Below are 21639 nucleotides of genomic sequence, written 5' to 3' on the forward strand. Positions count from 1 at the left end.
CATACATACACATATATATATACATACATACATACTTCATTGCTAATATCTGAGTCAAATTTAGGCTTATACGTGCATTTTCTACTGCGGTGTTTCTATTTCAATTCGCACTGTAACGGAACGACTGCCGCGGAACTACAGATCAAGGGTCATATGTTTCCCCCCGGCTCACGTACGCAACCGGAACAGCAAACAAGCATGATGATAATGATGCTGAAATGAATGGATTCAAAAGATTTACAAGTAGAAACTCTTGTAGCTGAAACGTCGTCATGTTTTAAGTAGATAAACACTGTTGTCAGCAATGGAGTTTGACATTTTAGACTCTTTAGAGCAGCTCGGGTAAGCTAACGCTCTGCTAGCATGTTAGCTTTGCATTTAGCGTCACATCCACCGTTATGTTATCAGTCTCTGTGTTGAAATAGATAGTGGTGGATTTAAAGTGGCTGGACTTCATACTACGTTTATCTAACATGTTTGTCGTGCTGGTTTGACTCTTTTTCTCTTCGACGTTGCCGCTCCTTAGCTATGCCGGCCCCCTGATGGAGGAGAAGGCGCTCCTCGGAGCTGCACAGGGAGGCCTGTCCTCTCAGGAGTATGTGGACCTGTGCAGGTGGTTGGCATCCAGGTTAAAGCTGCAGTGTGAGCTGGAGGAGAGCATCACTTCTGGTCCAGGTGAGCCACATCCACCCCACACCCCCTCCATGAATGGTGAGAGAAACGATGCTGCAGCTCACACGTCTTTTTCATTAAACCTGCCTGTTTAATCTTTCTCTGCTCCTCTAGACGACTTGGACAGCCTGCAGGTGGAGGTGAGCGGTTTGCTGAAAGAGTTGCACTGTCCTCATGAAGAAGTAGTTTCAGGAATTCTCAAGGGCAGCGCACGAAATCAAAAAGATCATCTAAAGATTGTCTGTATGTAATCACCTCATGCTTATTCTAGTTATTGTGATAAAAACTCTGTAACTTTATAATAATAAGTGTCTTTTTTTGTCTTAGTGTTTCTAAGCTCGGAGCTTCAGGCGGCTCAGATTGTGAGGAGCAGACACATCTCAGATAAACAGCAAGACGAGAGGCCGGAGTATCAAGAGCTCCTGAAAATCTGTCAAACACTGAACCTCCCAGAGCCCCAAGGACAGGATACAGCAGGCGTCTTCTCCCAAATACAAGACAAGGTGGGGTTGTTAAATGCCAAATAAAGTACATTTAATATCAGGGTCACTCACCACCAGTGATAACATTTGATTTGGCCTGTCAGGTGATGTTGGACTGAAAAAACTAAGGCTGCAGCAAACAATTCTCGATTAATCATTTTGTCTATAAAATAGTGGAATAATGCCTGTTTGATTTCTTTAAGCTCATGGTGACATTGCTTTTAGTCTCATCAACTGTCCAAAAACTCAGAGATATTCAGTTTACTGTCATGTTTGACAAAGAGAAGCTTCAAATCCTCACTTTGAAGGAGATGCAAACAGCAATCTTTTGCTTAAAAAAAGCAATTTTTGCTTAAAAAAATGACTCATCAATTATTAAAATGGTTGTTGATTAATCAATTTTTTATCAATTAATTGACTAATCATCACAGCTCTAGTAAAAACATGTAGCTCCACTAACAGCCTTATTGTTTGATCACTTTGAAAACTATACTGTGTATAAAACATAATAAATATGCCGATTTTAAAAATTTGCCATAAATGGCCAATACACCACCTAACTGTAGTCATACATACATACACCTGTTTTTCATGCCCAATACTATTATTATTTTGGACAGTTTTTTGTTGTTTTGTGCTGTTAACTGTGATTTTACCTTTTTATATTAAATGTATTTATGTGAATACATAAAATACAAGAGTAGATGAACAGAACTGATAAGCTGATGTGTATTTACTATTGACTCTTAAGGGAAAACAGAAGCACCACTGTTTTATATTAACGGCAAATGTGTCTGCATATTTTCCCCGTCTTTTATATTGTGCTGATACATTAAACCCTGTGTGTCATCACAGGTTAAAAAAGTACTTGAAGATCTCCCAGACGGTTCGATTGGAAACCCCGTGCTGAAGAAATCTCTCAGCAGTGATCAGTGGGTAAGTAGATGAACATGTAAAATGAACAACGCTGTATGAATTCTTATACCTTTGTGTGTGTTTTTGTATTGTGAGTAGTATAGTTGGAATTGATTTCCCTTTTTTATTTGTCTCCACAGGAGAAGCTGCACAACATAAACGCAGCTCTGTCGTCGGAGTACGAGTGTCGGCGCAGGATGCTCATCAAGCGGCTGGACGTCACGGTTCAGTCCTTCGGGTGGTCAGACAGAGCCAAGGTACGTTCATCTGTTAATCATGCATTGTCCCATTTCCTCTAATAGGGGGGACCTAAACTGAGGAGGGTGTAAGTTAATATGGAGGTGTTGAATCATTGCAAAGTCAAAGAACATGTATGGAAAATGCTGCTTATACAATATGAAAAAAAACAGCTTTTTTGAGTGATACACGTCACAAAACGGCAACATTTTAGATCTTTTGTCCTTTTCCATTTTTCTCTGTAGAAGCTGTTTTAATCATATGTGTGACTGTGTTTTTTTTTGTTTTGTTTTTTTTAGGTAAAGGTGGACAGCATGGCGAGGGCCTACCAGCCCAGGAGACACTCTCTGAGGCCGCAGTCGATGGTGGACGCGGCCGAGCTGCTGGCTGCCAGAGAAGACCTCTGCAACGTGGTGAAGACCAGCAGCGGCTCCAGCAGAGAGAAGACGACTTGTGCTGTCAACAAGGTACAGGAGATCGTTTCCCCGTTCCGTACAAACGCCCTCAGTTTGATGTTTTCTTCTGAAACAAGCATTTCTCTCCTCTATTATCCACAGATCCTCATGGGGAGAGTGCCAGACCGAGGAGGACGTCCCTCAGAGATAGAAGCCCCGCCCCCCGAGATGCCACCCTGGCAGAAAAGACAAGATGGAGGAGGAGGGGGTGGCTGGGGAGGACGTGGTGGTGGACGAGGTGGTGGAAGAGGAGGAGGAGGAGGTGGTGGTTGGAGAGGAGGTGGATGGAACCAAGGAGGACACAGTGGGCACGGAGGATATGGTGGATACGGAGGAAAGAGGGGACGGTACCAGTATTAGTTTCTACTGATATTCTCTTGTGTTTCCACATGAACTCGACTTGTGTTGTCTGTGGAGGCAGAAAACACGTTTTTACAAGTCAGATGTCAGACAGGCAGATTTCAGCCAAAAATCATCTTCTCATTTGGATGATTAATAGTGCTCCTGTTTTTACTGTTGGTATAATAGTGTTTTGTTTTTATATTCGCAGTGTTTTTTTTAAGTGAGAGTAGGAGTAAAGACTTCTTGACAAGTTCCCTTTTTGTTTCTTGGAATGGTTTACGAAAACAAATTTGACATGCACATTGTGCCATAATGGTGCATCTTCAGTAATGTGTTTAAGTTAGGACTGAAATGAACAATTATTCTTATTATCAGTTGATGTCTATTATTTTCTTGATTAAATCAATTAGCCGCTGGGACTATAAAATGTCAGAAGATGGTTAAAAAAAAAAAACACAAATGTCTTGTTTTGTCCCAACAGTCCACAACTCAAAGATACTCAGTTGACTATGATAGAGGACTAAAGAAAGATTCACGTTTAAGAAGCTGGAACCAGCGACTCTCAGCGTTTTTTTTATTGAAAAATGACTGAAAACAATTCATCGCTTATCAAATAGTCTGCGATTAATTTTCTGTTGATTGACTGATCTTTAGTTTAGGTATCAGCTGAAAATAAGGAGCTGACTCTAAGATATTTAATTCTGTTTAAATGACAAATGATTATTTAATCATCAAAATTGTAGTTGTAGAATTATCAATTACCCTTTTTTTTGACAGTAAAGATGAAAAAAAACTACACCAGCTGTTACGCCTGTCATAAAATGCAAGTCCTTTAGCCTAAATGTTTTGAGTGTTAATCATGTGACAGTGTTAAAGGGATTTAATGTAAGCAAAACGTTGGAGAATGTCGGCGACTGATCTGGTTATGAACGTGTCAGTTTTGCTCCCTGGTGACTGAAACCGCTGCTACCTGTTAGACAACAAGCTGAGGACACTAAGACGTCTGGAGTGTAACACACGATGTTCCACCACTTTATGATTTTCTAATTCAACTGTGATCTTCGAGTGTGTCCTCCGCCGCAACCTGTATTCCACATGAAGGATGGTAGATTACACTTTTTTTTTTAAATGCATATTTTGCAGTTTTCATTTCAGACTGCAGATTCTGTACCAGCTATTATCATGATCCTTTTACACCTCTTTAATAAAGATTTCTTCCAATACTGTACACTCCCCTTTGTGAATGTGAGTCACTGGCTAATTTCTACCACACGGTGGCGTAATTGACTGATGTAAAAGACATAATTGAAGAGACCAAACAAGTTATTTCCAAATATTTATTCTTGGCTGAAAAGATTTTCTACATGTTTTTTCTTCCAATGGCATACCATTTTTGCTCAATAGATACAGTTTATACATAGTTTTGTACAATAACCAATATTTGTCATAAGCAGAATTTTACATTGTGTACATTATGAACAACAGACCTGTACATGGACAAAATGGTTACACCTTGGCCACAAAAAAAAAAAAAAATCATCATTCTCTTCAGTCTTCACACTAAGACTCAATCAGCATCTTTTTAAAAAGCAAAAAACAAAACCTGCAGCAAATTCATAAGATCCAGTTAAAATACATCTTAACGTCATTAGGATGCATTTTTCTCCAGTTAAGTAGGTCACTGCCCCATGCGTCTTTGACACCAAAAACTTGTCATGAAAAACATCAGGTTAAGAAAAAAAAAAGGGATTAACAATCACTTCACTTTGGCCACATTATAAATGAAGTTGGCGCCTTGAATTCGCCGGGTTTTGTATATCAAATATATTGTTAAAAACATTTCACTTAATGTAAACGTTGTAGTGCCTGTAAGCATCATTTCAATACAGCTGATCTTGACTACTGAGCTTTTAAATACTACCTATAGCTGCAGCAGGAAACAGTCAAATGTGCTGGTGTAAGTGGTCATTAATAGTCAGGAGGCCATTTGTAACAGCAGGATGTGTCTCTGCAGAGGGACATTTCTCACTGAGGTGAAAACGAGCGGCAGCCAGAATACTGCAACTGGAGCTGGTCGATCCCTCACTCACACTCTCTACTTCACACTGAGTGCCACAGCCAAACCCAACACACTGCACAGAACTCAATTCTACTACATGTTCTTGAGTCTGTTTAATGTAATTAAAATAAAACAGGTGAAATTCAGGTCTTTAGAGGTCTGAGCCAAATCCAGTAATTATGAATGTGATAGTTTGCAATATTTGTTTTTTTTTTTAATGTATTGATTGGCATTATTAACACATCACTGCAATCAAACAAGCAATACATGACACTGAATGAGAAAAAATTTCCTTCATATTATGCAAAAATACAGAGCCCTTCTGACTTTACAATACAGATTATTTAGGCACAAAATAGATTTGAATGTATTTTGTTCTTGCTCTCAAATACAGCACTCAGAGTTCAACTATTCAGCACATCGCAGGATAAAAAAAAAAAAAAAAAGTAATGAAAAATGTGTGTATAAAATTAATTTTCCAGTTTTAACTCTCAACCCAAAAACGGTCTGTCGTCTCTTTCTTCACTCAACTACACAGATTTCTAGAAGCTGTGCAATGCATCTCTACTTCCCAACAATCCAGTGTTTTACAAGAACCAATGACCTCTTGTATTAAATGAGGATCGTAATTATCCACTGAGAGATGATGTCTTGTTATACGTGACATAAGCATCATTCTGTTAAATGTAAATCTTTCTATTCTCCTTCAGTTCAATGCAGGGAGACGTGCCTGTACCACCAGAGGCCACATGACAAATTTAAAATCCATCTGAACTCTGGGCTCTCTTATCAAACCTTCATCTAGACATTTTCTTTTTTCCCTCTTTTCACTTTTACAAAGTCCTTCATCATCAGAACCAATAGCTACCTCAACAGCAATCCAGTAACATTCATTAAAAAGTGACCTTAGTCAAATGAAAATACATTGACTGTTTTGATACACATCTACAATAAAGATTGTTTTAATGCAGCTTAACATTGGTTCATTATATACAGCAATGTACTGTAAAAGTGCTGGGCTTTATTAAGCAATAATGTATGTAAAAAAATAATATATAATACTGTTTAGAGGCAGGTCACAAGTTTTTATGCTCCTTCATGCTTCTTGTATATCCACACATCATTCCATCAGCCTTGTCTGATTTAATACTTGGCCAAAACAGGGTCCATCAAATACCAACTGCTACATTTGAACAGATTTACATACATACAGACGCAGTTTGGCACAAACCTGCAAATTCCATCCTACAATCGTCTGTGATGACAGTGTGTGTTGGGGGAATGAAGATGGGTTGGACTAGAGGTCTAAGCTCAGATTAGCCTGGAGCTGCGGAGGTACTGGATGAGGACCCTGTAGATGAAGGTGTACTGAGACAAGGTCTGAACCATCATCATCCTCTGATTTCGCAGCTTTGACAGGACAGTTCTGACATCCAGCATCTGAAACAGACGGTGCTTTAGTGTGAGACAGATAAACCTGGCAGCCTTTCATCTAAAAAAAGGAATACATTGTTGTGCCAAAGCAGACAGGAAGTGTGATGCTGTGAAGGTGAGGAGGTTACCTCATTGTGCTCTAGGCAGGCTATCATGATCTCAGACAGGATGATCACTCCAGTCCGTCCCACTCCAGCACTGCAGTGGACCAGCACAGGTAGGTTGGTGTTCTTTGGGTCACTGATGCTGTTAGTGTGTCTCCTCACAGACTGGATCTCCTCCAGGTAGGCTGGAAAAAGAAGGGAACATTAGCTTGACATTAAATTAAATACACAGTAAATAGATAGTGTTTTTATTATAAATCTTGAGAAAACAAACACTTCCGTTAAAGACTTGTAACTAAGCTACATTTTCACTAGCTATTGAATAAATGTTGCTATTGATGCAAACATCAAACAACCACATTTTTAGAAACGGCTAGTGATCTGATTATAAAAGCACAAGACAAACTGATAGTGATCCCACTCACTGAGGAAGCCTTTGAAGTCCTCAGGACAGCCGTGGTCAGGCCAATCTGTGTACTGCAGGTGCCAGACGGTCCTCTCTTGGCCCGTCAGGAGGTGTTTGATCTTTAGCCCTGTGGTAGCGTAGCAGCCGGACTCTGTGCGGAACCGTGTGGTGATCTTAAAGCGGCCGTACGTCACCGTGTTGTGTCGTGAGCCGAGTCGGGGCCAGTACCGGAAGCTCTTCTCTCGGCCGCTCTCCTGGAGAAACCAAATGATGTGGAAAAGTCAATCCAGGAAGTGATGTGGAATAAATAAAAAAATGTGGAACTTTAAATATGAAATCAGTGTACCTCTTCAGCTGTGACCATGGCGATGATGGATACTCCCTGTTCCCATACCATCTGCCAGAAGTCCTGGCACGTGTTCGACAAGGGGCCCTGTGTAGCAATGTAGCTCCACTCCTGTCCACCTACTGTTATCTAAAGAAACAATATTTCTTTTAAAGCAATCACTCACAGGATCTCATTAGGAATTCTTCTAAATACAAAGAGGCAGAGTAGAGTAACTGTATCACATAAACATAAGAATGAAGGAATGAAATATGACTCATAGACAGTCATTGTCTTCCCACAAACCACCGAACATCCCTGGGTGTGTAGCATGAGAGGCTTCTGGATGGTAATCTGCACAACTTACTCTGATGTGCGATGCATTGATGTAGCCTGTGTTGTTCTCTTTAGTGGGAACCAGCTCCACTCGGGTGTCGTCATAAGGCAGGACGTCTTGGAAGCGGTTTTTGTCTCCGCTCTCTGGCAGCTGGGCAATGGTGCATTCCCCTGATGGACGACGCTTTGGGATACTCTCGTACTCCTTTAACAGCTCGCCGCTCTCCATATGCTGCTCCAGCACTTTACACTGACACACACAAACAAGGCAACAGTAAATACACCACTGCCACGAATGATGCAGACATGACTCCTCATTTCGACTTCTTTAGGCTAATCAGTTAAACTAAAAAAAAAAAATACATCAATGCTGCGGTGAGATGCAGGGTGACACAACCTCAACTTTGGTCAGAATTTAATCAGCAGTGATGCTTTGCATGACACATAAATGAATGAGAATATTTGTATTATTAATGTGTTGAAACTGGACAAAACGGAGAAGTTAAAGTACATTTACTTCCTGTTACTTTTACTGCAGAAATATTCTACAGTTGTTCTCACCAAAAGAGGACAGTTTACTGTAAACTTGGTGTCTTGTTGCAGCAGGAAACATGAAATTTTTGCATGTGCAAGGATATGAAAGTGAAAATTGATTTCCTCCTTTAAAAAAAACAAACTGAAAATATGTAGCACCCCACTTGCTTAGTTATTTCTGAAACTGTCAAAACATCAAAGTATTATCATATGTTTTAATAAAATTTGATTTGCAGTAGTGACATTTTGTGCATGATGAAATTGTTTAATAAATAAAGAAGCATGCTAACATCTGTAATGTATACAATTGAACACTCTGAACTATGAGTTTGTAATAATTTACATGTTTTGTTGACAATTCTTGTATGTGTGAGACATTTGGGAATCTGTGTGCTCATATATGACACCTTCTTAACAGTGATTACTTGATTAGCTGGAGAGGTAATTATTTTTTCCAAGTGTCAGGAATTTACCTTCACTGTCAAAGCAACAAACATCAAGATTAACAAGGCTGACGAGTTCAGCTGTTTCGACTTTCTCTTTCATAACAAGGCCTAACCCTACCAGCAGGTCAACTAATGCTACACAGCCAGCAGCTCCTGGTAAAGAGCTTTTTTTCTGGTCATAGGCAATGTTCCTAAATGACAAGTCTTCAACAATACACAAGCAACATGTAACTAATCTCACACTGCCTTAACTAAACATTACATTTGTTGCTTTACAACCTGCTGTTTATCAAGTATCAAATCACTGACAAAATCAAAAGCTCTGAAGCACCCTACCCTCTCGTCATTAGAGGCTCTTTCAGGCTCATCCTTGACCTCGTCGTGCATTGGCTGCCTGGACACTGACAGGCCATTGAGATGGGCAACCTTCAGCGGGCCCATCTTCTTCACCTCTGACCTAGCCCCTTTCTTCATGCCCTGGTAGGACAACAGAGTAGAGACAGAGAAAACTGAGGATGAATGTGTTTGAGTCTCACAGATATTGAGCAGACAAGAGAGGAGGGACGGCGCAGCCTCGTTGAGTGTTTGCTGAGAGAATGTCACCTGTCTGGTTTTCCAAGGTAGCCTGACGACATTCTTTCAATATGTGTCAAAGTGAACCTGTCTGCGTCATTCAACGCCGGCGACTGAGACTACCTCTAATACTTTCTGCATGCATACTCATGTGATCTTGATATAAAGCATAGATAAGTTACTGAGCAAAAACAAGTGTCTACAACACATTATTTTAGAAAAAGAAGATTGTTTTTTAGCTGACGCTTAAATAAAAACAGTGTGTGGGTGGACAGCTGTGATATGTGAGCAATAAATTAGTCAGACTATTCAACATGTTGAAAACATAAACTAATTTGACACTAAAAGATCAATCTTGCCTCAAGGCAGTCAAAGCAGAGGTGGCATAACTGCACTACAACAGTAATGTACAATGTAAACAACATGACTACATCAGCTGACAGAGGCAGAGTTAAAAAAAAAAAAAAGAAAAAAAAAAGGACATTAATAGGATGGCCCTAAGCTGAAGAGGAGATTGGGATCAGGACTCACCGGAGGGGGCAAGCCTTCTACTGTTTTCTTCCCAGGAGGCACATCAGACACAGGCCTCTTCTTGAAGTCTTTCTTAGTCTTCTGCTTGGCCTGGCCGCTCAGGTCTCCCTCTGACACTGAGGGCATAATCCTGGGCTGCCGTAAATCTGACAGCAGGTACAGAGGCTCCCCCTCCTGGATCAGGGGGTGAACCTTGTAGGTCATGGAGCCTGTTATTGAGGGGTCCAGGGAGGAGCCTATGGGATAAGCAGGAGGAGGCTCAATGGGAGTCTGTTGCTGAGGCGTCAGAGAAGAGAGAGATGTAAAGCTGTGATGCTGTTGTGGCTGCTGGTCAGAAACAATTGATGCTATTGCGTCCTGAGAAAGCGGAGTGTGACGTCCGCCGTCGTCCTCAAACTCCTCTTCTTCACCGCTACTGTGAACCAGCATGGTGGCGTCTGAAAGGGATTTCTTGTGTCCGTACTGAATGTCCTCCTTAATGTCTCCCCTGTCCTCTGTCTTTGTGCGTTCCAAGAACACGTTGAGCTGAGAGCCCTGAGAGCGACCTCCGCGCAGGACCGGAGGGGGCGTGGCGGTTTCAGCTGCTGAAGAAGACACGGTCCGCTCTTTGACCCTCATCCCCTCGAAACTATGCGCCAGTCCGGCGATCTCAATGGAATTACGCTTCTGAGCATGGTGTGGGTGTCTGTGTGGGGGTCCGCTGAAAAGAGGCTCCGACACCTCTTGTAAGGAGTGAGCCACAGGCAGGCTGTCCTCTTGGAAAGTCTGGACTGAGTGGTGCACACGCCGCGTGATGATCAGGTCTGGGTTGCTACTACTGACGTACAGGTGACGCGACAGGTCAGGTGTGCTGTTAGCAGGGCGGGGATGGGCATATGGGTAAGGCGGAGGCGGTCGGTACACGTGTGTTCTCATGATGTTGGGGGCTGGATACTCTTGGGCCTGCTGTAACTGGACATTCGTGAGCTCCGGGACACTGACTGCCCCCACCACAGGTCTCCTCTCTGTGGGATAGGGGTATGGAGACGGGCTGTGGAAGCTGGAGCCGAGGAAGGGATAGTGGTGGTGATGGGCTGCTCCGCCATGTTCCCCCCTGATCTCCGGCTGGCTGTAAACTAGAGGGTCTGGCCTGCTGTAGGCGTACGAGTTTCCAATGTTTAGGTTCCTCATGGAGTGGCTCTGCCGGTGCTCTTGAGACAAAACCATTCCTCCTCCTGCTCCTCGGTTCTTTTGACGCATCACTGTCTCATAATCAGGAGTGGCACGGTAGGAGGGCGGGATGAGAGCGCTGTGACGATGCGAGGGGACGTAGTCCGGCCTGGTGATATCGCTGGTGATAGAGGGATTGGAGGACATGGGTGAGGGCTGCAGGTAGTGCTGGGGATTGGTTAGAGAGCTGGTGCTGTGGGCACTGTATACACTGCCGTTCCGTAAACGTCCCCCACTGCTGTATTCCAGGGGAGAGCAGTCCAGGCTGGTCTGGGAGTGGTAGTAATAACCGTTCTGACTGTTCATGTACAGGTTGTCTGTCAGAGAACAAAACAGCATCCAAGATGAGCTTTGAATTATAATTACAGAACAACTTGACATGTAAATTTAGCTGAACACAGAGCAGACAGAGCACAAAACAGTTATTAACATCATGTAATGATTTCTAATTTTATTCCTAGTTGCAAGTCAGTGTCTATACAGTGGTTACCTTGTGATGATGTGTAAGGCTCTGTGAAATGGCCATTGTAGTGCATTTGCGGAGGGGGCATCATGTAGGGCTGAGGCTTTGGCTGTAAACCAACAAGAGGGGGATTCAGTTTCTGCTCATATGATCCAAATACTGTCTGAGAGCAAAGAATTAAATATAAACTGTGTGGTAACACATTGCCGTTTGATTGTGATTTTGATATACATCGTGTGATGCAATGCAAGCCAGAGATTCAACAAGCATCTATACAAGCATACAAAAGGTGAAAAGTGTGTGTTTTGAGTGTGCATAGACATTACCAGAGATATTCTAGTAGAAGATCTCCGTCTGACTGGGTTGACAACTGTGGGCTGGGTTTGACTGGTGGGATAATGAATGTCAGTCAAAAAAGGTGACCTAACCTAATACTCCTACCAAGTATACAACAATAATAATACTTTTTCCAATATCTTACTTTGAGGAGTTTTTCTACAAAACCCTTTTATCATTCAGCATTTTAACTTTGAGAACACACATACAGCTAGGTGCAAACCAATGTAAGCTTCAATGAAAGTTCATCAAAATGAAATCATATCGCACAACTCTTCTCCAGTACACAAATTTGGGCTATCTTGTCTTTGTCAGGGTGGAGGTAGCTTTTAATATGCCTCCAGTAGACCTGGAGAAGAGTTGTGCTTTGTGTTTTAAATTTGATGGACATGCATTTATCAACATATGCCAAACTTCTCGTTCACAGGTCAACTAATAAAAAGATTAAAGGCAGATACCACATTAATTTCAGAAGTACGACAGGTGCTGCCACTGGCTCTCAAGTCAAAAATGGAAAAAAATAAGATTTAATTCATCTTTATTGCACCAATAATGGTAAGAATAAAAATCCCTTCCCATTTTAAATGTTTTAATTTAATTTTATTTAATTTATTAGGATCCCCATTAGCTTCATTAAAACACAGGCTACTTTTCCCAATAAATAATAAACCAAACATATGAATTGCTTTTGCATGGATGAAAAACAAAACTACAGGCTTCACAACCAAGGCCCATTTCGTATATATAGAGCCTGTTGCTGTGGCATGGTTGGCTAGGTAGTCAGGAAGGGATGGGTGTTGGCACCTGCTCGATAGGCATACTGTAGGCGGTGGCTGACTGTGTTGCTCACCCCTTATTAGAAGGCAGAGAGGGACGAGAGAGCATTGGAAAGCGAGGAAAGGATAGAGTGAGAAGGGACTTCTGGGAGCCCTCAGAAGGCAGGGGGTCACACTCCTCTCTGAAGAGAGAGGAGGAGAGGAGGATCGGAGTGAGGCTACACCAAAGAGGAGACACATGCAGGAGACGACAAGTAACAAAGAGACAGGAACTGGGCCAGACGTGTTAAAAAAACCAAAACAAAAACACACTTACAGGCTACTCTTGTTAATCTTATAAAACTTGAGTCTGGCCAGACACATCCGGCACACATATTTGGAGGTTTCCATGTCTTCCTACGCAAGAAAAAAGGAGACAAAAAAAATAATAAGATGGCAAGACAATTAGCACAATGTTAAGAATTCCTGTGTATACTCTCAAATGCCTTTACACTGAGTTTCAGCTATTACCAGCCCTACCCACCCACCCACACACACCCACACACACCCACACACACCCACGCAAACATACAGGTATATTGTTGAGACTAGCTGATGTAAGCTCCACCACAGAGGCCATTTCCAATTTTGCTAAATCCAATAAGAGACTGCAATGTCCCAGGGGACGGGGTAGAGGAGAAGAGAAGGTGCAATGGCAACGGAGACTTACGGTCTGGAACTGAACACTCTCCTCTCTGTTGGCTAGCTCCAGGGCAAAGAAGGACCTGTTGTGACTCATGTTGTTAATTTCATTCCACCTACGCAGCCCATTAAAGTGGCAAAAAGAAAGAGGGAGGGAAAAAAAAAAACACATGATGTCATGGCGGTCACATTTTTAACTACACCAAACCACACAGCATTTTTAAGAGAGACTGTGGCGCTACTTTAACAATGCATAATAAAAAACCATACACACATGTGGAAGTCAGTCAAAGGGAATCTAGCACTCATAATGGTATGTACATAGATACAGTTTAGCCTAGGTCAAGAATGTTCACTTACTCACTGGAGTGACAGATAAAACTCCCACAATCCTTATCAGCTATCACAGTGTACCTGACTCATTTCCTCTTGGGCCACATTCAGGCCTAGAGAGTATTAGGGAACATTACAGGAGACAACTTCTCCTAAGAATAGCTGAGAGCTGTGCCGCAAAACCCAATTTATACTGACAGAATCATCTGATTCAATATAATTACTGCTTATAGAGAAGGTTAGCAGACAAAGCTTTTATTCAGCTCTTCATATTTAGAAGTAGATCATATTTTAGGACTTTTAGGAATTGCTGTAAAAGTAAGAAAAACCAAACATTGTGATTTGCTTGTTTGTTTCTAGACTTACCTAAATAAAAGAAGTGGCCTGCCATTTTTATGCTTGACAAAGATGCCATCAAGGCAGGATCCAAGGGTAACATCTGTGCCTGTATTGTCCTGTTTAGATTAAGGGGAAAGACAAACATTTAGAGCAGCATGTTTTTTTCCCAATAGTTCTTCAATCAAAATATTTGTTAGTTTTATTATGCTGGCTCTTTTAAGTTCAGACTCTAGAAAACCAGTGTCATGCTTCTTTTCAGGTTTGGGCTGTTGGGGGTTGCAGCTTGGACCTACCTTGGCTTGATAGCTTTCCTGGCCATAGCCTTCCATTTTCTCCACCTCCTGCATGTACAACATCTCTGCCTCTGGGGCTGACAAACCCCTGAGAAAAAAAAAAATGTAATCAAAAGTTAAAACCTACTGTACCCACAGAGAGCGATTTTTTGAAAAATAATTGCTGAATTCAAGATGTTACGGTGGTAACAAGCATCTGTGGGGTAACAGCATGAGAGAAAATAAAGATAATAAATAAAGAAATAAATGATATGAAATATAACCTAGGAATAAAAGTTTAGGATAAAGTAGGTAAAATGGAATTTGGCGTTATAAATGAATCAAGATTATGAAAGATTACAAAAAAGGCAGATTGCCTGGATAGATCAAATAGGGTTAAATTAAAAGGGCCGTGTTTGCTTTTGTAATATGTGAAGCAGTTGGTCTGTCAGTCTACACAGAGAAACAGGCAGGCTGATGTTTTGAAAACTTGCTCACCTGAAGGACTGATAAAGAAGGGCCACTTTCTGAGTGGCCTCTTCCAGTACTCGCTCATCCTGGATCCAGTCCTGCAAAGACAAAGTCAACATTAATACAATGCTAGTATAAAACACATCTGAAACATTTTTTTCATTTCACACAGTGAGAATACAAAATGAAATGCTCACAATGGGGAACAGCACAAACTTCTGGAGGAACTCCTGGGAATCATATCGGTTGAAGTCTCCAAAGTCAGCTGTGGACAAAAAGACAGACGCACTAAATGGATAAATACAGCAAGGCGTACTGTGCATGATGTTGCTCTCTGAATGAATCCTATTACATGTCCATTTCTGCATTTAGTACGAGACAAAAGCTGCATTCAAGAATTGCAGAATGGTGTAATGCCTTTTTGGAAAGCTGCAGTGTATGATGACAAGATGGACTAATTTTAGGAGAGGAGGGGCCCGTTTGTTATGGAAGGGAATTGCTTCAGTGTCTAACAACGTGCGGTCCAAAAGTGTTACAGCTCTAGCCAGCCTGCTTGCAACAGCTATGTTGGGTATTCCAGGCATCAGTGCTCAATGCTCAAAAGCTACAACTGCCCTTCACTCCAAACTATCCCTGTCAGAGACACAAACGTAGGACTTTATTTACGCAAAAATTGCTATGTTTGCATGACATTTTAAGTAGTGACTAAATCTTAAGGGAACCTGCAAATAGTTTTTTAGGGCTTTTCTTCAAGGCACAAATTGCATGATAGTCAGTCATTTGAATATGGCTGCAACAGTAAGTGATCTCAGTGGCTCTGCTATGCTAACACCTAGGCCAGTAAGTTGCAGTGCCTGATATAACTTTGCCAGCAGTGTTTGAGATTCTTCTGGCTGGGCAAAAGTTGGAGGATATGTTAGAGCTAAAGCTCATGTGGAAGGGGAGTTCACATTCACAGACAAATGCACCCCTGACCAATTTTACAGGCTGGTTTAGGTCTCATGGTGCTTGTTAAATGTTGCATATTACAATAATTGTGAAAATGCTCTGTGAAACCCTTAGATAAGTGGTTGTAGAGAGGATTCAGACAAACTACTGTGAGCACCAGACACTTGAAACAAAACATGGGGTGTAAAAATATGGATAACAATATATTTTTGAAATTGCTATGCTTTGAGAAGTTAGGGTTGCAAAATATCATCTCTCCTGCTGTTTTTTGCAGTTTACCAACACCCTAACCCTTGCAAGGTTTCAATTTGACAAAAAACATAATGAAATGGCACAAGCCTCCTGTCCAGACATCAGAACACATAATTAGTGTTTCCAGTAGAATTTTTTGTCGATGTGAAGGGGAGTTTAGTGTTTCAGCAGGTGTTGTCAGATATCATAATTTATGGAAAATTACTCTATAAATAATGCACCAGTAGTTACTTAAAGCTGCACCAGTGGGACTTAAAGCTGCTCGAGTTAGCACCAGTTTTCTATTATAAGACTAGTGCTATACATTCAGATTACCTTGCACTGCTAGGCTAGCTAAACGGATGGCTTGCTCTAGGGAGCATGAGATCCTGCCCTCCAGAACATCCTTCTTCAGCTGTAGGTAATACTGATATCTGTGGGGAAAGAGAAGGTTACTTCAGAATGGAAAATAGACAGCGGGCCAACAATCAAGTATGAGAACTATGTTCAGGTTTAAAGAAGGAGCTGTGAAGTCATTACAGAGCAAAACTTCTCAAATGTATCAGTATTCAAATAACACAAAATTCGAGTTGCAATGGAAATCAATTCACATATTGTGCTGATCAATTTCTTGCCCTGCAGGCCAGGGTTTATTGACAGAAATTAAGAACACCTCATGTGCTTGCACTAAACTTTGCTAATTCAGTACTCATTTCATAACATTGTTGATCAATGTTCTTGAAGATAAATTGATACTAAGCTAATAGAGTTAGTGGCTTAGACAAGACACTTCACATGTCACAGATGGTACATCACCTCGTGATCTCCTGTTGCAGTTGGGTGACACTGGGTATGTAAAACACAACTCCAAAGTAAACGGTTGGCTCCAGCCCATACTTGTCCAGCTGCTTTTTCAGCGGCTTCTCCAAGTCAATCCATCTTTGCTGGTTCTGCTTGTTGAAGTACCACAGACTGAAGTATGTTATCTAACAAGCAAAGAAAGAAAGCACAAACATTACACCTGAATCATGCGGTGATCAGGGAAATTCTAGGGCAACTTGTAAATCTGGCAGACCAATTTAGGTTGGAATGCAGACTTACCAAAACTTATATTCTTAAGTTTAGAACAGTAATATTTAACTGCTTGAGACGAAAAATATGTAGACAATTCACTTGAAAATGTACCCATTGCAAACTTCTCAAGGTAGCACTCCTTGTTCAGTCTTGTGACTGTCTGAACATCTCACAATGAACACTGCTAAGTGAAATAACCCCTGTAGGTTTGCTGTTCACGAAGGACAATATGGCTGAAAGAGAGCTATTGTGATTTGCTGCCACTAACAAACCACGACTAGAAAATTACTTGCCAACAAAACCATTTTACACAGATAACATCTGAGAACAAATATAAGTTAACACTGAGTAAATATTGCTCAAGAGTTTTTCATGACAAGTCAAGAAAACAACAGTAAGGCAGTATAAAGACAGCATCTAGTTTCTTTGCAGAGCCTCAAGTCCAACATAAAATTGTTGTCCTCATTACATTGTTCCATCATCAGTCTGTCTGATGATGTTAACATAGATCTCAGAGCACAAGGGCCTGTTCCACAAAGCAAGTTTAACAAAATCTGACTTGACAAGTTTTTGGCTGCAGAACAGGTGATTAACATACAACCAACTCTGAGTATGTTATCTGTTAAGTTAAGTGAGTATGTGGTGAATGGCAAACAGCAATCATCAATGAAACTCTGATACCATAACTCACTATGGTAACAAGTAAATAAAAGGCACAGCCTCCATTTTTAACCAGAGGAGCTAGAAACATGTGCATATACAGACTATGCATTATCTTTAAAAAACAAAACAGCAGCAGCAGTGAAAGAAGTCAGTTACACTATGTAGTTTTATTCAGCGTTGTCCATTCATTCATAATTTACCAGACTTGACTTTCTTTAATGGAAGATAAAACAGAACAGTAGTTGCTGCAGGTGACAGCAACTGAAGATGAAATACAAAAATATAGATCATACATAGATATATTTTATTTGGAGTATCACAGCAATCTCATTGTCAGACACTGTAATAATAATTTTGATGATTTGCAGTTGAAAAGGTGTCTAGGTTAAAACATTTTTAGATATGTACATTTTTATACACCTGAAGTAAATTTAAACAGTCACTATAATGTAGTTAAAACTATAAGCAGCCTGTTTAAGAAACTCACTTTTAAACTACATTTAGTCCCATTTTTTTTCAGCTCCACCACAATCATGCTCACTTAAAAATATTAACACATAATCTCAATATGATATAACTGTAAGTGTTCCTTCAGTGTGACCAGTCAGACCATAAGAATATGAGATGATTATTCATTAACCAGTTTCTAGAGCTTCAAATTGATTTACTTTAAACAGAGATTACCACATTATGTGCAATTAACCTGTCAGTGCAAGAGAACTGTTCTGACAACCTAACAGCTACCTTATCAATTTGTACAGTGTTAAAAAGAAAACTTCCACTTGCAAAAAAGGATGGACAATGCGCAGATTTTCTTTTGAGTAAAACTTGAATGTGATGGCACAGATTGCTGTTCAAAGAAATGACTGATTGCACATAAAAGCACTCAGTGAAGAGAGTCCTTAGGTAACGTACTAACCTCCAAACAAGATTTTGATCTTCCTCTCCTAACATAAACATCTGCAAATTAACAATATCGACAGGATCACTAAGGAAATGAAACAGTATGTGAGAGGAGACAGAGGGAAACTCGGGAATTGTTGAAGAAAACCAGCCTGTGAGCAGATTAGGTTCACAGACTAAGTTAACACAGTAACTGACTGAAGTTACAGTAATCTCTGTTTCTGGAAACCCAGTTTCTGCTTAACTCAAGGTTCACAAAGTCAGAGTTTAACACTATACCCTTGGTAATCTATGCAGGACATGCAATCGGCTATGGATGAAGTGTGACAGTGAACTTTGGTTTTCTGATGCTTGAAAACAAATATCAGTAGTGGTGTATGTCACGAAAGTCGGAATAAAACTCTACCATAACTCAATTTCAGTAACAGAATATGCATGACCTTTCTATCAAAGGCTGGCATTGGAGAGAACCACATGATTGCATTCTGCTGACATGAAAAACAAACAATATGGTGTTACCCTCTTCATACTAGAAAAATTCTACATTGGGTGTGGAGTCCTGTCATTTTTTCCTGGAGGGTTGAGAGCAAAGGGTTTAGAAAGCACTGCCAGTGAGACATGATGACAAATTTAAGGCGGCTGCTACATTATTCAGCAAAATAACAGAACCTGTCACATACTGTAAGTTCCTGTGCCAGGTGGTTTTTATATCCAGCAATCTCTGGTGTTTATTTGAGGTGCAAGTGAGTATAACAGCATTGAGGCTTACATCACTTTCAGTTCATGACTAACATGATGTGTTTGTCTTGACACTGTGACAATGACTGTGCTCACAGTGACCAAATGCAGACATCAGGCTCAATACATTCTTCAATCTTGACTCAGACCCTCTTTTCTTTAACATATTGTCTCTTTCACATGCTGTGTGAAACTCTCAAAAACATACATCATACATTTACTGTTTGCTAATCTGTATGATGAGTTAGTAACATGCAAGTAATAACTTAAAAACATACAGTATGTAATAGACAAAGTCCTAATTTGTGTCATAAACGGGAAAGAGATTACGAGAGGTTTCACTATACGAGTAAACAATGAAAACTGGTTATCTTAGTTTCTGTTTACCAGTTCAAGTAAGAATGTGACTGGAAGACAACCTCACCAAAAACACTTTCTTGCTGAAATGATGAACCTCAAAAAAACACTTATAGGAAAGAACAATCAGCACTTGATATTTGCAGAAAAACACATACCTCTCTTAACTCGAGTCTCTGAGCAACTGCCTCCAAACATTCCTGTCCAGTGCTCTCCACTGAAAGTGTAAACTCAACAAACTCTCCATTGAGCAGCTGAATCCGAGTGACAAGACAGCTCTTGCTTGAAACAGTATACCTTCGAGTCCTTTTGAGTTTCAAGCCAAATGGCAAGGGCATGTTTCACACTTCTTCAAGAGGGAGGTCTTCACTTAGTCCAGAGAAATTATTCTCCTTGCTGTCCCTTCAAAGACGATGTGTACATTAGAAGTCATGGGGCTCATCATCAACAGACAGATCTAAAATGCCAGAGAGAGGAAATATCTCAGAACAAAGTACTGTATACTGGAATACACAACAAATTCTAGTGAATAAAACACAGTCTGCAAAACAGGGGGAATGACAGTTTCAATGTGGTCATCCCCTTTACTTAAGACTATGTTATGATACATTTGCATTTAGTTATACAAGGCACAAGACAGTCTTCACACCTCATGCTGAAACAGATGCCACACTTAAACACAAGACTCATCGTAAAATAATCCTCTTAAATGCTTCATTTTGTTTTAAGTTACCTAGCTTGACTATTTCAGACTTGCTACCAAGTGGGATTTAGTTCATTTAACGTACTCACTACTCTTGCATTTGGTTCCTTAAGTCAACACTCTGGATAAACCATTAAAAATCAATGTGTGTGGACTTACAGCAGTTTGTAGTAGGCTATCTGACCTGTGTGACTGACTATAAAAGAGTTTACTGGCCATTTTCCCAAGCTTTGTGGTTAGAATAATCCCCTTCCGGTGAATAGCCTGATCCAAAAACTGACTAGAGCGACCTGATTCAATACGCAGCAAGCTAGTAGTTAGTGTTGAACACTAAATTAGACTGCAAAATCCTTTCTGCTACTTTCCTCCTCAGCCATGCATCGTCCATATAACAAATGATCTAGCTAACAGTTACTACGTTGCAACTTTACTTAATGTTCGCTTAAATACTATGTTCAAAGAAGTTTGTTCCAATGTTTGACTTGTTACGGACCAATTTGCTACTTTTCATTGTCAGTTTTAATATCTTCATAACATTAACCCCAACTAAATTAGCTTAAATGCTAGCGTGCTAACTTATGTTCCAGCAAATAGACGATACCCTAGGGAAGCTGACGTCGCCGGTAAATATTTTGGGCAAAAACGTTGACGTTACCGTTAGCCGTGAGATGCCAATTTAGGAGTCCAACTAGGATTAAGTCCCGACAGGTTCCGCCATCAAGCTCAGTGGAGTCTTACTTTTTTAGATATTCAACAAAATTATAGACAGCGAATCTGTCTTCGGCTTGTTTCTGGATCAAAACTAATGTACCACCCCATGCCTCTTGGTCCAACAGTTCACTCAAGCTCCAAGCGTGTTTCGCTTCCTGGGATTGGAAGAGCAACAAGTGTATTCCGTCTACATCCGCGGCTCTATAGCGTTTGTATTTCTACTTCAGCAGTTAATAAATTCCACAGCAGCCACCCTGCAATATACTTCAACTCAACTATAAATGTATACAAACGATATAGTTTGTGGTACTTTTTAAAGCGGACGTTTAAAAATGTAATGTATTGCCTCCGCGGCGGAGGAATACATAGGGGTTTTCAGAGCCATGACATCAGACAGCTGGAATGCCGAGCGGTGAAAATGCCAGAAATGGGACAGCTGCCTGGAACTACTGGCCGCTGACCTGTCTGTTTACCTTTTACATCGACTGACAGCTGTAATCGCAAACACAGAATATTGTGCAATGATTACATCGTTTCCCTTCGTAATTGTTTGCAAAACAGCCCCAGCCATATTCTTTTA

The 21639-nt window shown here is 40.7% G+C and overlaps 2 protein-coding genes across 3 annotated transcripts; one reads left to right on the forward strand and one right to left on the reverse strand.

Moving 5' to 3' along the window:
* The first annotated feature begins 150 nt into the window (after window positions 1-150).
* fam98b (family with sequence similarity 98 member B) lies at window positions 151-4331 on the forward strand. The gene is made up of 8 exons (XM_067615216.1): window positions 151-342; window positions 527-675; window positions 787-915; window positions 1000-1175; window positions 2010-2090; window positions 2210-2326; window positions 2606-2773; window positions 2864-4331. The coding sequence occupies exons 1-8, from the start codon at window positions 305-307 to the stop codon at window positions 3119-3121; spliced, it is 1116 nt and encodes a 371-aa protein (XP_067471317.1). The 5' UTR covers window positions 151-304; the 3' UTR covers window positions 3122-4331.
* A 95-nt stretch (window positions 4332-4426) lies between these two features.
* Window positions 4427-21331, reverse strand: ptpn21 (protein tyrosine phosphatase non-receptor type 21). Of its 2 annotated transcripts, XM_067615214.1 has the most exons (20): window positions 21004-21331; window positions 19804-20102; window positions 16727-16896; window positions 16247-16344; window positions 14929-14996; window positions 14759-14829; window positions 14282-14369; window positions 14016-14104; window positions 13345-13432; window positions 12952-13031; window positions 12710-12817; window positions 11850-11910; window positions 11551-11632; window positions 9852-11377; window positions 9084-9224; window positions 7799-8017; window positions 7453-7581; window positions 7126-7360; window positions 6725-6885; window positions 4427-6602 (listed from the first exon to the last, which is right to left on the reverse strand). In XM_067615214.1, the coding sequence occupies exons 2-20, from the start codon at window positions 19981-19983 to the stop codon at window positions 6474-6476; spliced, it is 3723 nt and encodes a 1240-aa protein (XP_067471315.1). In that variant the 5' UTR covers window positions 19984-20102; window positions 21004-21331; the 3' UTR covers window positions 4427-6473. The 2 variants fall into 2 exon arrangements, with proteins under 2 accessions (XP_067471315.1, XP_067471316.1); XM_067615215.1 differs by lacking the exon at window positions 12710-12817 and having other exon boundaries at window positions 21004-21328.
* Between the last annotated feature and the right edge of the window lie 308 nt (window positions 21332-21639).

This window comes from Thunnus thynnus, chromosome 16 (assembly GCF_963924715.1).
Source record: "Thunnus thynnus chromosome 16, fThuThy2.1, whole genome shotgun sequence".
Taxonomy (NCBI): domain Eukaryota; kingdom Metazoa; phylum Chordata; class Actinopteri; order Scombriformes; family Scombridae; genus Thunnus; species Thunnus thynnus.